The 18,121-nt window shown below is 36.2% G+C and overlaps 1 protein-coding gene across 17 annotated transcripts in view; it reads right to left on the bottom strand.

Annotated features, from left to right (window-relative positions):
• atp2b2 (ATPase plasma membrane Ca2+ transporting 2) overlaps positions 1 to 18,121 on the bottom strand; it is a 121,307-nt gene that overhangs the window by 39,104 nt on the left and 64,082 nt on the right. For all 17 annotated transcript variants that reach the window (XM_008408526.3, XM_008408527.3, XM_008408529.3 and 14 more), the window contains exons 3-5: positions 6,773 to 6,973; positions 4,518 to 4,775; positions 4,118 to 4,243 (exon numbers count right to left, since the gene is read on the bottom strand). In XM_008408526.3, coding sequence (XP_008406748.1) covers positions 4,118 to 4,243; positions 4,518 to 4,775; positions 6,773 to 6,973 — 585 coding nt within the window. The remainder of the gene's footprint in view (positions 1 to 4,117; positions 4,244 to 4,517; positions 4,776 to 6,772; positions 6,974 to 18,121) is intronic.

The raw sequence follows: 18,121 nt of genomic DNA, 5'->3' as shown, positions 1-18,121 counted from the left end.
GGACAGCGTGGTAATAAAACATTACACATACATCTATATTTCAGTGATTATCTACAGTCCTGTGGGAAATATGTGCTCCCTTACAGGATTCTTCCATTCTGACGTTTGTCTTACTTTAGTGTTTTAAATCATCTCTCAATTTTCTTTTTAAACAAAGACAACCTGAATAAACAGAAAATGAAAGTTTTTTTTTTCTAAAAAATATTAAAATGATTAAACCTAATCTGATTTAAAGCTCTAGAAGTAATGCATTGTTGATGTTAAATTGTAAAGTGTAATTATATTCTATCTCACCAACCACACCCAGGTCCAATATAAAAAACATTTTATTCAGACTTGTAGATTTAAGAAATCATTTAGATATAACCTTCCTCATATGGTGAACAAATTACATCATGCTTTGATTGAAAAATTTGATAAATAAACAGCTAGTCTGGAAAGGATTACAAGAACATTGTTGAAGGACAAGAACAACAAAAACACACTCCTATTATTTTGTATGAAATTACTCATGTTTGTTGTTTCTGGTTGTTCAAATACAAGTAAACTTGGTGCAAAGTGCAGTTTTTTTTTAAGGACATCATATAGACAGTGAAATATGGGGCGGTGGAAGTGCGATGGTCTCTGGCTGCTTTATTGTCATCATGATTACTCGTCTCTAGCAGAAAATCTTAAAAGAGAATTTCCAGCAATAAAAAGAAAAAAAGAAAGTTAATGAAGGATTTGGAGTGGCCTACTTAATGTTCAAATTAAATCTGAATGAGATACTTTTGCTTAACCTTAAACTTCATGCTCAAAAACCCTCTGATGTCACAGAGTTCAAATAATTATGCTAAAAAGATGGGACTGAAATTCATCCCAGCAGCATAACAACTAATTTCTAGTTATTGCAAATGATTCATGGCAGTCGTTGTCATGAAAGGTGGAACAACCAGTTATTAGGTTTAAGGGGAATTATGTTTTTCCACACAGGTAAAAGTTGGTTTGGATAGCTTTTTGTTCTGAAAAAACAGGGTTTTGTTCAAAATTCTACTTTGTATGATGATCTAAAACACTTAAGTTTAACAAAACATAAATAAAAACTGGAAATATTTAAGGGAGCATATACTTCTTCACAGCATGTTCTTAAACTTTAGGATTTATTTAAAACTTCAAACTAAAAAAATAAATCGGTAAAAGTCGTACAGTTTAAGGCCAAACCTAACAGTTTTCAGCACTACCAATAAGTCAACATTTAAAGGTTTTGAAATGTGCCTTTTGGACATCATGACAAAGTGAATGTGTTTTAAAAGCTTCTTGGAAATAAAAAAAACACCTTCTAGAGATTTGGTTTTTTTTAAAACTAATATTTAATCAGTGCTGTTACAGTAAATCATTAAATACGCTTTCTGCTTCACAGAAAGATATGAATCAGAAAAATGTTAAATGTCCTTATTAAAGAAGCTAATCTACATTAAATATTTCAAAGCAAGAGTGAATAAATGTGCGAGATACAGATATGTGTCGACAGCAAACTACATTGGCACCTTTACACACACTGTATACACACACACACGCACGCACACACACACGCACACGCACGCACACACACACACAAATTCATTAACCTTCGTGAGACGAAGTTGATGTGGGTGAGTCTGAGGCTAATTAAAGCAGCCAGCAAAAAGGCACACAGCTAATTATCCAAAAGAAAAAAGTTTAACGTGATACCAGATTAGCCCACATTTTTGTTGTCCGTGATATTCCTGGTTTCATATTATTCATCTAATTTTCTTATTATTTAGAATACTTATGCACCAATGAGAAAGTTACCAATGTCGTTGCACATCTTCTATACAGTGATAATAAAGGCTAATGAGCTGTAAAAAGAAACATACGTCTGTGAATTATGGTGATTGAAGTATTATAATCCTAAATTGGAGGTAAAGAATAACAAAACAATATTTTGTATGCAACTTCCACCATAATCTTTTTTATTTTAGAGCGGACAAACAAAGAAAAAGAAAAACATTAATTCCCTACTAATCGATAAAGAGACTTTATGGATCAGGCCTGACGGTGATTTAAATTTACTTTCACATTAGAAAAAAACTTGCATCATTTTAAACCCAATAAATATTTGAATAATTAGAGAGGGGAAATCATTATTTGATCATTTGATGATTTGTTAGTTCTTTCACAAAAAAAGAAATAACACTGTCTCAAATGTTATAGTAGTTTAATTAAGAAGGAGTGAGGCTGTACATAAACCACAATATAACCATTTATCAAAATATGAAAATCACAAATTTGATTGCATGTCTTTGAGTGAAATAAGGCTTACAACCTAGCCAGAATTATGACTCCCACAGAAAATACTGATTGTATCTTTTTCTATTTCTGGCTCTCCACCACCATGACAAAGAGCAAAGAGCTGTAAAGAGATGTTGGAGGCAAGACAGACAAATCACCACAAGACTGCAGAGGGCTATGAGTTAAGAAAGAAGATTAGTGAGACAGTGACGCCTCTTGGTAGTTTTTCAAGACCATAGAACAAATTTAAAATGACCATGATTTGCCACAGTATGGAGCTCCATGTAAAATCCTGTTTTGTGGTTTAAAATAGGATTTTAAACCATAAAATCAAAGGAGCTTAAAACACTGCAGGAGCCACATGTCCAAGTCTGTTTTAAGATTCATTTTTAGTATCCGATTGATTTAAAGCAGTGCTTCCTTTAGACCAACATCAACAGAGTAAAGTATGGGGGTGGAAACATTATGATATAAGCTGAGTAGAAAACAATTTAATGTAAAATATTTTTTCAGAAAGTACACTGAAGATGAGCCATACGTATTTATGTCTTTTAAAATGACACTGACCTAAAACACACCATCAGTGCAACAAAATGAAAACTCCAGAATGAATAATAAATCAAAGTCTCTGGGTAACCTAGACAGCTTTCAGAGTTCTGTTATACATAAATAACTTTGGATAAACATGGAGCTTTAAGCTGCCAAGCAATAGCGAGGTAACCAAAATAACTGGAGATTTCCTTCAGAGGAGAGGACCAACATTCTTATAAACCTAGAGAGCAACAACTAGGAACATTTTACAATAGTACTCAGTAGGGCTGCACAATGACTGTATCATCTAGCAACATCAGCATGTCCAATATTCATACCGCAAAGTACGTTTGTACTCCAAGTATTAGACACTTGCATTTTGCACACTAATGTAAATAGTACTGAGCCAGTTTGGCAAAGTCTCACAGCAGCAGATCTTCATGCCAGACACAAAGGCATCACCCAAAATGCTAAAGCTCACACAGTGATGAAAGAAGAGATTAGGAAAAGAGAAAAGAGGAATGCAGGCATATATCACACTGGATATCATCATTGCAATATAATATATTTTCCTCCAAACGTTAGCTGGAGATAGGCACCAGCAACCCTCCCGACCCCACTAAGGGACAAGGGTGTCAAGAAAATGGATGGATGAAATATTTGTGAGCGCTCACTTCCTTGGAGCTAAGAAAATCCACAGGTGGTCATATAATTATTCCTCCAATATATTTATGATGTACATATAAAAAGGGTTCCTACAAACAGAAAAAAATGCTTAAACACAACCCTTTTCTTTTGTTTTAGTCTTGTTTTTGCTTTGTTTGAAGGTAATATTAAACCACAAACTAATTTCACAGCAGCTTGGCCTATACCTTCCATTAAGGCTTGACCGTCTTCCTGACAGGACTGGGTTTCTTGATCGGTCTATTAGATTTACTGAAGTAACTGACTTCATATGACATCACATTATCGACCAATTCCCCTTGAATTAACTCTTTTTGACAGCTGGAAACATGGAGGTACTAAAAAACCCCTCCAACAAAGTAAGTAGCCACCTTTCAAAGGATCAAGATGTCTCATTTTTTTTAAGAGGGTAATTTGTCAGTGTTGTGAGATTAGTCTATAAACCTATAAGTCTATTGTATGTACATGTTTGGCTCCTGTGATGAGTGGCAAATTTACACAGGCCTACCGACAGAAAATTACAAAACCATTGTACATTTTTCAGAATAAATATTTGTCAAGTGTAGTGTATGTTCTGCCCGATACCATCTAGTATAAGTTACTAACATACCAGATAACAACATGGGGTCCTTGTCTGCGGACTTCTTGACGTGATCGGATTCTCCAGTCAGCGATGACTCATCAATTTTTAAGTCATTGCCCTGGATCAACACTCCATCAGTAGGAAGCAGATCACCTGCAGAGCAAAACAAATTTTAAAGTATTAAATATTGTTTATATACAGTACAATGGAACTAGAGATGAAGTAGTAGTATTTTTGCTTTCTCTATAGATCTATCTGCTATTAAGTCATTATTCAATTCAAGCCTAAATCTGTAAATTTGTCAACAGCTCTATTTTACTCTCCATTTTAGTTTTCAAAACAAGAGTCAACTGGCGGGAAAATGTGATAATTTTCAAACATATTTAAGGTGTTAAATGGCTAATGCTGAGGACCATCTCACACTTACCATATTTAATCTGCGCAATGTCCCCAACTACAATGTCGGCAACAGGCAGCTGTATGACCTGGCTTCCACGGACCACCTGAAACTTCTGCTCCTGCTCGATGCGGCTCTGCAGTCCACGGAACTGCTTCTCCTTCGACCAGTCGTTGAAGGCCGTCACCAGAACCACACACACTACGGATAAGAGGATGGCAGCGCCCTCGATCCAGCCTGCGTCTGCCTCACCCTCATCCTCCACTCCACCGGCTGCTGCACCGCATGCTGAAAAACAAAGAAGAAGCAAGACACAAATAACATATTCATCTTGGGCATTCATCAACAATCTGACCTGTTTGTTCAGGTTATTGCTATAGCCGAAAGGGTCGATGTTGATTATTTCTGTTACCTGTCTACGTGTGCAAATCCTACATCTACGAACTGTGCTACACAAAAGGCAAGTATAAAAATTAAAACAAACTCTGGCTTAAATAGACCCATGAGAATCATCATCTCATTGCCTCATATGCCCTACTTCAAATGAGGCTCTGCATTCTACTGGCTGCACACTGGTAGACGAGGGTATATTGGGGAATGAAACAAGGCCTATTCCCAGTACTCTTTGTGCTTGTTCATGTAATACTCCTGGAGCCATTGCACTCTGGACCAAAAGAAACAAAAAAAAAAACAATAAATCTCTTAATACTCTGCTGGAATTCATTTTTTTCTTTTCTTCAAACTAGATGAGTTCATTCTGTCTAGCTTGATCCACTGCACTACAGTCAGCAGAACAGTGTGTGATCTTTATGCACAGTCCTGAATATAGTCATCAAAAGTTAGCATACTCTAGATCATTTTGGACATTAGCGTTTCTGGTTAATGATGCTCTATGTGCCTTCAAAAAAATTAAATGCTCAAAACTAGCTCTTTTAAATATTTTGAACAGTTTTTTAAAAAAATAGGTAAAAAGAAACACAAAGAAGAAAGAAACCATTTACATGGAGACTAAGCATTTGATTGTCCTGTGTCTCTTTATGTTGCCTTGTAATGGACTGGCAACTTGTTGGCATCAGCCCAATTTTTGTTATTTGTTGATGGTTTATTGGTTTATTATGTTTTTAATTTGTTTGTTCAGTGTCCTTTAGAGTTTTGAAAAATTAAATGTTAATATAATTAATGTCATTAAAAAACTAATTGGTATTGACCTACTTTTCTTTTAAGCGATTGAAAGTACATTTTATGTTCTATACATAATACTTAGAAATGTAGAAATATTAGAAATGTTGTTGTCTGCAGCAGTTCTCTGTGGAGCAATGAAGCAACACACAATCCAATACATTAAACCAAGATATTTACTTCAGTTTTCTTTTTTTAGGCATTTTATGGGATTTAAAAATGCTATCTTGCCATCTTTTACTTGATACTGACAATTACAATGAAACTAAACATTATCCTACCAAAATGTATTCAAATAATTTCAAATAATTTGAAAAAATGTGTACAAAACAAATACAGATTGAAAAAAGATTTGCATCAACAAAACATTTCCAGCAAAATATTCTGTAAATTAAGGTGTTTCCAAAGGGAGCAGGAAGAGGAAACGGCTTATCCAGTCCAGTCTTCATACAAATTCTTAATCAAACTAGTGATTCAATATACAGGAATATTTGTCATGAACTTAAGACCTACCACAAAGGCTGAGGTAATAACATATCTTCTCTTTGGCATTTTCAGCTTCATCTAAGCTTGTAAATCCCTTAAAATGATGACTGAACCCCTGGGCAGGGAAAATGAAGTCCATTACTGTGATAACGAAAGAGGCGATGACTGATGCAGCTGACTCAGCAACTCTTTACTGTCTCTGTCTTCATTTCCTGTTTCATGGCTCACAGAGCTGATGTATGGGTCCTGGGAGCTCAAGGTTATTTCTCCACTCGAAACTTCATTAACCTTTCCAGTATCTTTCCAACATGCGTTTAATACAGTCATAATGTGCACAAATGCTCACACTTTGTGGGCAGAAAAATTAGATATGTGCTTGATGAGTCACTTGACCTCTTAAGGCAGGTGACAAACAAACTAGGACCTGCCTCGCCTGTTAAAAAGAGAGTTTACACAAATGTGGTTGAGAGTGTATCAGTCATGATTACTGGTGGTGAGTCATCGGTTAAATTCCCTTCAACACTGAGAGCATCAGAACTAATGATGCGTGTTTCTCTAATTTTAAACCAACTGGAAGCAAGCTTCACAGGAGGAGATGCCACAGCAGCTGGGTAACTCACCATCTCCACTGGTCTGCCCAGGGGGGTGGTAGAAGGAGAGGCCCAGGGAGATTAGAGCAGCGATCTCCAGGATGATGAGGGTGACATCCTGCAGTGCTTCCCATACCAGCTGTAGAAATGTTTTTGGCTTTTTTGGAGGTATCAGGTTTTTACCAAATATTTCTTTTCTTTTGTCCAGGTCCGTTTGAACACCTGCAAGACCTGAAAAGGGAACACAATGGCTGTGAGAATAGGTGGGGACATTCATTTAATGAAAAAAAACAACAACAAAAAAAACATAATAAATATCTAAATACTAAGCTGCAAATGAATTTCCTGACACTGCTGTTGGTAAACATGTTGATCCCAGACAAATGTGCTCTCAATCATTTCTCTTGATTTTAATTTCCAGGCATTATTCTTTTGCACTCTTTTAACCCTTTATAGTCCCTCCCCTGCCACAAACACAGCAACTCTAATTACCAGATTGAGTCACGGTGGGCCACAGATTTCTGCATTCCTTATATAATTCAGCGATAACGGCCTTTATGCTTTGACCTTATCCACCTCCTCATACACTGTGATCTATTGTGCATACATAGCTTTAGTACGTTAATGTGAAGTGCTTCATGCTGGCTTAAGGCACAATTTACTTTTAGAAAGCAGTTCAGGGATTTTCTTTTCATATGAGCTCAGTGTTGAATTAAAAAGTATAGTTTGGCAGGACTAGTGACTGGTTTTTAGTTGAAAATTTATGGACGAGTTAATATAATCAAACACTGTTTTAATGAGAAATTATATCTACCTTTAATATAATCTGGACAGTTATGAGTTATTTGGAGTAATTTTATAATAGTAATCTATTGGTGCACATAATTGACATTCTCATTCTGAATGTCCTTTGTTACTAGTTGAGCATGTCTTTAATTAGTTGTTATTAATTGTAAAACCTTGAAGTGCAGTCTTTATATACAGTACAATAATGTTATCCATTTCTTTACCCTGTAAAATAAAATGTGGTTGAATAAACTATAGTTGGTAAAGCAAGCAGGGATTTGGTGTGTTGGCTGTATGACTGTACTAAGCAGTTTGAGCAAAAGGAGTAGATTTGTGACGCAAATTTAACACTGGGAAAATAATCCAGAGGGTGCACACCTTGACCAACAAACTTTAACTGGCAATAACAGACTAACAAATGTCCACTGCAACAGCATTCAAGAAGGAAATCAACAATAATCTGAAAAAATATAGCTGGTTTTAGGCAAATACAAGACTGACAGCTGTGTCTTGTTTGATCAGTAGTTTTTGCCTGGGAACTTTTCTAAAGATATAATCTTTTGTATTGTTGAATAATGAACTCTGGCCTTAACTGAGGCAAGTAAGTCCTGGAGTGGAGTGTAGAACTCACACTCCAAATGGAGAAAATGTTTAAAATGATAAAACATTTTCTCCATTTGGAAAAAATGATAAAAGCCTTTATCTAATTTACTAATTAGATAAAGGCTCTAATTGATGGTTCACTAGAGTCCTTTAGATAAGGGCATAGCGTATTGCTTTTGAATTATTTCTATTCAAATATGTCAATTGTACAAAACAATTCACAGCACATGCCATTAGTTTGATGGCTTTATAGTTTGAAAATGGTTTTCGCACTTGGGTTGATTAGTCTTTTTAAAATAAATTCTGGTCCATTTCTGTGTGTGAACACAGTAATTGCACTAGAACCCACATCAAAACAATTGCATTGGTTCTAAAACACTAAAAGCAATGCAGTTGTTACACAGTGTATATTGTCTCACTCATATTTGGGCAGATGACTACATCTGTCAGCTCCTACAAACACCTCATGAAAACACTCAAGTGTTCAAATTGTTCAGTAAGCAAATAAGACAGATGGGGTTTGAGCAGATGACTGATCAGTGCCATGTGAATGTTAACGAGATAAGTAAGGCTAAACCCAGTTTGTCCTAGCATAAAGGATATATTGGCTGAGACAAAATTACCAAATGATGACAGAAAGACCCACAACTCTGTTCAGTTAGTTATTAAAACACATAATAAATAATCATATATAAGAGGTATTTTATTTAACAATTGGACATTCTGGCCTTACAGAGAAGAAGTAAAAAAAGATTTAAGGACTGAAGGTTAAAACATATTGTACAGTCTACCACTGTAAACTATATTTACATCACATTTTAAGAAATCTCTGAATATTGTATTACGTCGCAATACCAAGTCGGACTCTATCTGTAGCTAACATAATTAATGTTGCTTTTCAGTGCTAAATCATTGTCTTGCTGCTGACAGCACACAAAAGCATTGGCAAGTATTCACGGGAGCTCTCTCTCTCTCTTTCTCTCTCCTTCTCCCACACAACAATGCATGTTACGGCTGCCTTATGTCATGCATAGTGCGTCACAGGGTCTCCCAGGATTGGCCCGGGATTGCACCTGATAACATCGCTGCTGCTTGACAACGCTCACATCTAAATGCATACGACAGGTGAGAGGACTAGGTACTGTTGCAGAAAATAACCGGTGCTTCAGCAAATCAAACGAGGGGAAGGACGTTGGAAAAGAGCAGGAACATTAAAGGAAGGAATGTTAACATGGCTCACAGTAGACAGAAGGAAGGATATTTCCTAGCTCCTGTGTTGTGCTGGTTACAAATAGATCAGTCTATAAATAGGATCATTAGCTATTCACTTTTAATTATTTCTATGAGACGACCTGGCATGCTCTTCCATTGATCTCCACAGAAGCCTTCTTTACATAACATGTAAACATCTCTGTGTGAATGCATGTGCGTGTATGGCCGGGTCTGTGAGTCGTGACTAGCTACTTGTGCTGTTTTGTGTGTAAGAGAGCTGCGCCAGCATGCCTGTGGTTGCTTACACTATCACATGATAACATCTGAGCTCTTATATTTGCCAATTACCATTAGTCAGATACACACACATAGTGCATGCATACACAGCGCCTGCACAGAAAAGCATAGATGACAGATGAGTAATGTTTGTGAATATTTGTGCACAGGCACATATAATGATTACAGATATTAGGGTGCAATTTTTTCAAAGGCCCTGCCATTTTTTTGTCCTGTCTAGAAGACATCAAATACAAGATTTCTTTCCTTTTCGGCCACACTCACAAACATTCACTCTTCAGTGGTAAAAAAAAAAACAATCCATAGAAATATCACTATTTTAACCTTTAATAATCAAGAACGGTATCAATTGAAGGGTAAATTTGAATTAAAATACATAGTTGATGCTCTCGCTTTATAAAGCAATCTATGTTGGAATCATTATTCATCGTATATTATGCTTCACTGTGTTGCAGTTTGGAGTTTCTCACCAATATTCAAACCACATACAAGAGAACAAAGACAAAAAATTTTGCTGTAAAACAGTAGCAATAAATAATAAAAAAACAAGTGCTGTACTTGTGTAACTTTCTTCAATCAGCAATGCACATTTCTCCATATTTGAATACACTTGTAGGCATGTGGATTTAAGCACATTTTAAGAAAATCCATGTCCACAAGCAACTGGATTTTGAATTCAGTTTTCTACTTTTCCTTTAATTATTACTGTGTGATGTTTGACTCTGAGTAATGCTTAGTTTACAAAACAATTTACTTATGTCCCCTAAAACTGTTAGAAGAAAGAAAATACAACTGTAATTTAGATGCTTAAATGCTACTAACAGTAACTACAAAACACATTTGTGGGGTGATTAAAATGCAAGATGCTAACTAATATGTAACATTTTGTAGGACATAGTACCCAGTTACTTTTAGAACTGCCTTCATTCTGTCTGGTACAGATTTTCAACAAGATGCCTTAAAGATTTCCATCACAAATATTGCATTTCTAAAATACTTTTCATTAATTTTCTTTTCAATAATTATTTTAATCATTATTAATTTTTTGTTCCAGTGTTGCATAAAATATGGCCTAACATCATGTAACAGAGAAGAGCACATGTAAAACCCTTTAAATAATTTTCTCACAAAACACTTATTGGTCTTTATTCTCCCCCATTCTTGTAAGATTTCTGACTACCTACAAAACTGTTCTGGGAAGCCCAGCAGAGTGTTATCTATATCTGCTTTGACAAAGGCAGCCTTCCTAGTATCCCATTTTCAGACAAAACTTTATGCCTTCATGCTTGCGTGAGGAAAAATGGGATCTTTTTAATTCAGAGGGAATATGATGGCATATTTTAACAGTTGCCCTTTTTTTGTCAGGGGCTAAAAATAGATCTCCATGGAAACACTATGCATCCCACTCAGAGAACAGAAATACCCACGACTCTGAACCTTGGAGAATGTGTGAATATGTAAGTAAGTGCCGGTTTTGTGTGTCCATTTTTGGTGAAAGGGAATGTGTGGGCACATGTGCACATGCAGAAAACCACAGAGAAGACTAAAGTGATGTGGTGATATTTCAATTTCCATCAACAGCACGGTTATCAGGAAAATTATGCAAAATATTTAATTTTGTAAAAGAAAAAAATATATACAAATTAGAAACTGCTCATAAATATTTCTGAAATGTTTTGTTAACTCCAAAATATTAACTCCAGAAAATGTCTCACTTCCCTGTCAACTAATTCTGATCGTTCAGATTTGGGAATGGTCTTTGTTTTTTAATTGTTATTTTTGGTCAAGTTTAGTGTTGGTTACATAAAAAAAAATTATCAGCTCAGGCACTCTACAACAAGATACTACATTAGTCTTGATCTTATTATATTAATTTATTGAATTTCATCCTGGCTATTTGTGTTCTCGTTTCAGCTTATTCTTGTCTTATTTCTTCCTCTAGCCACATTTCTTTGTTGTTTTTAGCAAATTTCTTGGTCACATTTCTATTCCCTGCAAAAAATTGGCAGTCAAAATCTCTATTCCTTGGATTCAAAATTTTTTTCTGATTTGATTACTTCATGAATATTTGTTATAAAATTGTCATTTTTCACTGTAACATGATTTTTTTTTCATTTACTGTATTCTGAATTTCAGGCATCCCATTTAAAGAAGCTGGTTTACTAGATGCGCCACGATATTCCAAGAAATAATTCAAATGGCATGGTTGACTATTATATCAACTATGGATCCAGCAGGCCAGACTGATGTAATAGAAACATGTGCTTGTATGACCTTCAACCACTTGGATTATTTGTGAGTCGGTGCATGGGTGTGTATGTGTGGGTGGATGAGTGTATGTGTGAAAAATAAGTGTTTGTGTTGTGTGGGTGTATGTGAGCCAGTTTATCACCTGGAGGTGCACGATAGTGAGAACGGTGGAAAGCCTGCAAGACTCAGCACCCAAAAGCTGCAAAGGACAGGTAAATCTGGTAACAGCAGCCTCTGGCAGACAGGCAAGGTATCAACCCAAGAGCAGCCACACCACTATCTCCCACTGTGCAGGTCAAACCTAGGACCCAGTCCCTTCAAGGGCCTAGGACCTCTGGCAACAAACCAGCACAGCACAAAGCAGGGAAAACCCCCCACAAAGAGTCAGGTACCAGCCCAGAACAGCAGCAGGACCCCAAAAGGACCAGATCATGGAGGGTACCTGCATGGTGCTCCACAACGCCTGCAAGGTCCATCGTCCTACACATCAATGTGTGGTGTTGCGGTTGGTGACCACTGAATGTGTGACCACTAAAGTGCACACTGCAACTGTGTTTTCAGATGAATACTGATGCTTTAATTGAACAAACAGTGGAGAAAATAGTCAAACTATTTGCTGTGACAATGAAAAATCTTGTCACAGTAAAATTTGTATATAATAGTTGGGACCACACAGGAAAAATGTTCTATATGGAATGAGTGTCAGGAAGAACCTACAAGAATCCCCAAACAAGGAATCCTAGTACAAAATGACAACCTTAGATTCTGGCAACATATAAGAAAGAGAACAAATTTATCTGTTTTTGAGGACCATGCATAGGCATTTATGTTAAGAATTTTATTGCACAATCCCCCACTATGTGGTAGAAGGCCATTTCTCTTTGGGACAAGTTGATGTCAGTTGTTGTCATCACACCAACTCGGGCGGTATTTGACCGCTGGGCATTGAGTGGTCACAGTCACAAAGGCCAAAGATTCAAGCAAATATACTGCATTGTATGGAAACAAACAAGTGATTTCATGTTGAGTCACTGGGTCACTTGGACATATGAACTCATATGAACACAACATATGTGAATAAATCATTTCTCTGCCAGAGGACAGCCCTTTTTAAACATTAATGGAGAGGAAAGTGACAATGTGGTTTGTGATACAAAGCCACATTATAAATGTACTGTGGGTGGTAGCACATAGGTTTTGCTATAGTATTTATTTATTTTAATAGAGGACAAACAGATGTGAAAGTGTAAGTAACACCCCTCAGAAAACTAAACCCCGACCCCGACCCCGGCAAATTAAGAAACAAATTCAGAAAGGAAGGCTTAGCCAAGAAACAGAAATGAGAGTGGGGATGAGTGGATAGGGTGAGTGGGGTTATGATCAGGACAAAATTAGTACTTTTGTCAACTTATCTACTTTATCGCTATATTTATTGATTATTCCAGATTCCTCAAGTTGATAACAACTAGTCATAAATCTAGAGACTCTTTTTCTGTGTTGTTGGAAACCTTTATGGCGACAACGCTCTTCAGCTCAGCTGCAAGAGTTGCCTTTAGCCTCTCCCACTTCCTCCGTGCTGCAGGCAGTCTGAAACAGTCATCCGTTTAACGCCATACCTTCACCAACAGTCAGAAAATATCAAGATTTTCACGGAAACATCAAAATAAAACCCTAAATAAGACAATGTTGATTTGGGGGTTCGTTTCACTTTAAATATGCACTGCTCTGAACCTCAAAAACTAAAATCACACATTCTGACAATCACCAACTGACCTATAAGACTTTTTACATGTGGAATAACAGATCAATTAACAGCTTCATTTTAACATTTGAACCAAATACTGAACCGACTAAATAAAACTTTCCTTCTTTGCTTTCTTCTGCAAGAGAACACAAATAAGGACAGTTTTCATCTGTCTTCCAAAAACCAAATTAAATGTATGTTGCAATGCAGAAAATAAAGTGAGCCTGTGTGTGTGTGTATTTGAGCCTGTGGGGGCAGCTGCACAAGTGGGTGAGTTTTGCTGTCAGGTACTGTGGTCCAAGAGCATGACTCATGTGAGAAATAGAAGAGTGGACTGAAAAGACCATATATATGGCCATCTCTCTCTCACACACACATACAGGCATTGCTACCAGATATACTTATTAACAGGTATATGAGCATTATTATTGGGAGAAACCTATAGTGTGATAACCAACTCAAGATTAATAGTTCACTCCATATTAATTTTAAAGTCATTAACTGATCAAAACGACATAGTTCTACACATTATTTGTAAGACAGCAACATATGTAATTAATTCACTGTATACTGTGTACGTCTGGGAATTTGATTGCTGATAGAAGTCATTTGCACTTCTTGGGAAAGCCTTTCAGTAAAAACTCAAGAGCAGCACAGAGAAAGAAAAAATGTAAACAAGTTGAGTATCACTCAGACAGCATGAAGATGTCAGTGCATATGGTCCTTTTTTGAAATTCATTACACATCTGCTTTACTGGGGAAAATCTACAGGCTTTGTTTAAGGTCAGAAGATGTTTATATATTGACTGTTTAAAAGGATGTAAAAGATTTCTGCACTCTGATTTAAAACATGAAAAGTTTAATTTGATTTACCATCAACTATGGGGGATTGCCAAGCTTAGTTCAATTCATAAAATATCAGAATAATAAGGACAATATGCTTACTACAAATCTAAAAGTTTACATACATTTTTTTTAGTATTTAATAGAATTGCCCTTAAACTGTATGACTCAGGACAGATGTTTTAATAAGATTACATTTTGTCAATGAAAATGAAATTTTAATTTACAATTAGTCAGATGCTTCCCATCTAACAATATCACACATTATTAATAATGGACGTACTCCCACCGGTTTCTCAGTTTGTTACAATTTTGGCCCATTTCTCCGGACAGAACAGGTGCGACTAATTCAGGTTAGCAGGCCTCCTTGCTCACACACACCTTTTCATCTCTGCCTGCAAAAGTTATAGGACTGAAATCAGGGCTTGTGAAGGCCATTTCAAAACATTGAACTTGCTGTCTTTAAGCCACTTTGTAAGTCATTTTGTGTTATGCTTAGGTTCACTGTCCATTAGAAAGACCCATCCGTGCCAAGGACTAAACTTTATGGCTGATGTCTTAAAATGTTACTTCAATATTTCCATAATGTTCTTTCTTTATGATGGTGTCCATTTTGTGCATTATGGTATTGCCAGGCTTGCAGGTGCCCCCATTTCCTCTATTCATCTATTACCAGGTTGACCCTTACATGTCACCACCAAAATGGATGCAAGAAAGTCCCCAGTGTCCTTACAACACCATGTTTTGTACCAAAATACCAAGATTTATGGAGGTGCATAGGGTGTTCCTGATACCTTGCATGATTTCTTTAAAATTTTCCTTGATATGATAAAGGAAGCAGTTTGAGAGATGTTGCTTCCAAATACCTCAGATTTTGTGACGTAGCCAATGAGAATCATGTAAGGGCATGACAACATCATTGCAGCTCCTCCTAATAGTTTAAAGGAAGTAAAAAAAAGAAAATCTTTGGAAAAAGAATGTCTGTTAATTGTTCTGGTATTTAGCAGAAATCATTTTGGTTAACTTTACTGACCTACAATAAGTTCAGCTTAGCCTGATTTCATGCCCAACACACAAAAAAAGTAATGTATTTTTAATACAGTTTGTGTTTATTTGCAGGTATCAACTGTAAATGTTTTTACTCAAGCCTCTGCGATCAAAATACAAAGAGTAATAAAATCCTTCTTACTGCCTGCTTATTGACTTTATTAGTCATTTGTTTCTTTTTTTCCACCATCTGAGCTTCAAACACTGTAACTCTAACCAGACCGACTGCCCTACATGTGGACAAAACTTTAATGAGACATCTGTTTACTGGCAGTCTGAGGGCACCAGAGGTGTGTTTGTGCGTGGTAAAGAAAAGAAAAGAGATAGTCAGGGTTTGTTTGGACACGACTGCTTGGTGATAAAGACAAAGTGTAACGGGGTTAGTAACATCATCCTGTAATTCCAGACTGGTCAACCATGTAGTCAGCATAGACTATCCAAGGATCACGCCTTAGTTTTCATCCATCCATTATCACTATCTATAACTCATTTATTCATTCATGTTATTCCGCTAAATTCTCAGTCCGAGCGGAAAAAGTCTCCAGGCATTGCACAGCTCTGTATTACTGAGTACGTCAGTATTTATAAAGCATAAAGTTGCAAGATTAATTGTAATTTTAAATACATTTTTTTAGCAAACTACAAACACATGAATGGCTTATTTTCTTTTGTAAATTTTTTTTAAATAATAATAATAAAAAAACAACAACTGTGCTGAAAAGTGATCAAACATCAACTAATTTTGGCTCCATGGTTTCAGCCATTTCCATAGAAAACACAAACCAAATTTTTTATCTGCACACAAATAAATTTCATACAAACACTGGCACATCTCAGCAAGCCTTCCCCCAGGGAGTGGAAGGAGAGAGCATCCGAGGCCAAGAGGCTGAAAGGGAGAGTGACAGTGGTCTATCTGCGGTCTCCCATCTGGGTGTCAGTCTCTGGTTTCGCCCAGGGGCTCAGATAAGCACAACACAAAAGGGACAGCTATTAAAATTCAAACTACCAGAGAGAGTAATGAAATAGTCATGACAGGTAAGGGAAATCAACACACTCTGAGATGCACACCGTATATATGTGGCCAGGAGTGTAGCAGAAGTAGTAAAAATAAAATGTTTTTGGTTGTCCTGAGAACAAGGAAGACAAAAGGAAATCTAAAAAAAACAACAAAAAAAAACATCTAAAATGGACGACAACAATAACTATTCCATTCTCAGAGTAATACATTTTCCAAAATAAAATTAAAAAAAAGAAAGAAAACAATCCTAATGTTAACAGATTCAGATTAGCTGTACCACTGTTAATTCCTCAACAGGGTCACTGGAAGGAATTAACATGGCTTGATTTTTTTTTTTCAGGTTTTCTTACTTACAGGTCTACAGAATGATTCTAAAGATGAACTGAGTATTGTTTGCTTTTTTAAAAATTTGAACAAAGTAGCCAATAATGACAAAATGTAAAAAAAAAAAATTACAATAATTTGCAAGAAAATATTGATATTTTAAAATAAAAGACGATATATGTACACACCTATGATCTAGTACATTGTTCAAGAAATGAGAATCTCGAGTTTTCCTGGCTATATCTCTGCATGCTTAGCACATCTGCCTCTGGGTATTTTTCACTTCTTTTGTCTGCAGCTCATCTAAGTTCAGTCAGGCTGGTTGGGCAACATTGGTACAGATTATTTTTGAGTCTTTCCAGGAAGATTCAATTGGATAGAAGTCTGAACTCTAGCTGGGCAGTATCCCATTTTCTGCCATAAAATAAATGTCCACAGCATGATGGTGCCACCACCAAGCTTCAGAGTAGGGATGGCGTTGGCCAAGTGATGAGCAGAGCTTTTTTTAGACATGACACTTGGATTTCAAACCAAAGAGTTACATTTGGTTTAATCAGATCAGAGAATTTTGGTTCTCTTAATCTGACAATCACTAAGGAGAATTTTGATTCAATTCAAGCTGACTGCCATGTCCGTCTGACAGTAAATCTATTTTATTGATTAATTGCATATAACAATGTATTTTTTGGGAAAACTTGCTTTTCTTTCAACCTAAGCACTCCTTGGGATTTTGTGATGTCAGCCTGCCCACGGCCAACCACGTTGTTTTTAAAACATGTTTTACAACTTGTATCTAGTTGGACTTTGCCAACTTTCAGAAGGGATAATTGACTTAAGAATTTGTTTTCTTTTTTTTCTTTTTTTTACATTTTGTATTTGTATTCAAGAAAAGAGAAAGAGAGAGAAAAAAAAGATTAAAATCAAAATTTGGGATTTTATTTTTAAGCCATATCGCCTAGTCATATGAAGTGCTAAATTGGTTGAACGCACTAGAAATGTGTGACCCTCTGGGTGGTTCCTCTGTCTCCACAATGAAAGTTCAGCTTAAACAACCATTTGATCATTTGGCATCTGCCTCACGATGACAGACCTGGAAATAGCTCAATTCAGATCCCATACTCTCTAAGACTGGTTGGGAATATTGCACTCTAAATAAATAAATAAATAAATAAATAAATAAATAAATAAATAAATAAATAAATAAATAACTTGGGGTATATTCATGAGTGACACATTGGTCTGCTTTAAACAGATT

The sequence above is a fragment of the Poecilia reticulata genome, chromosome 5 (genome assembly GCF_904066995.2).
Source record: "Poecilia reticulata chromosome 5, P_reticulata-male-v2, whole genome shotgun sequence".
Classification (NCBI taxonomy): domain Eukaryota; kingdom Metazoa; phylum Chordata; class Actinopteri; order Cyprinodontiformes; family Poeciliidae; genus Poecilia; species Poecilia reticulata.
The sequence above is the reverse complement of the archived record's forward strand: the minus strand, read 5'-3'. Positions and strand labels throughout refer to the sequence as shown.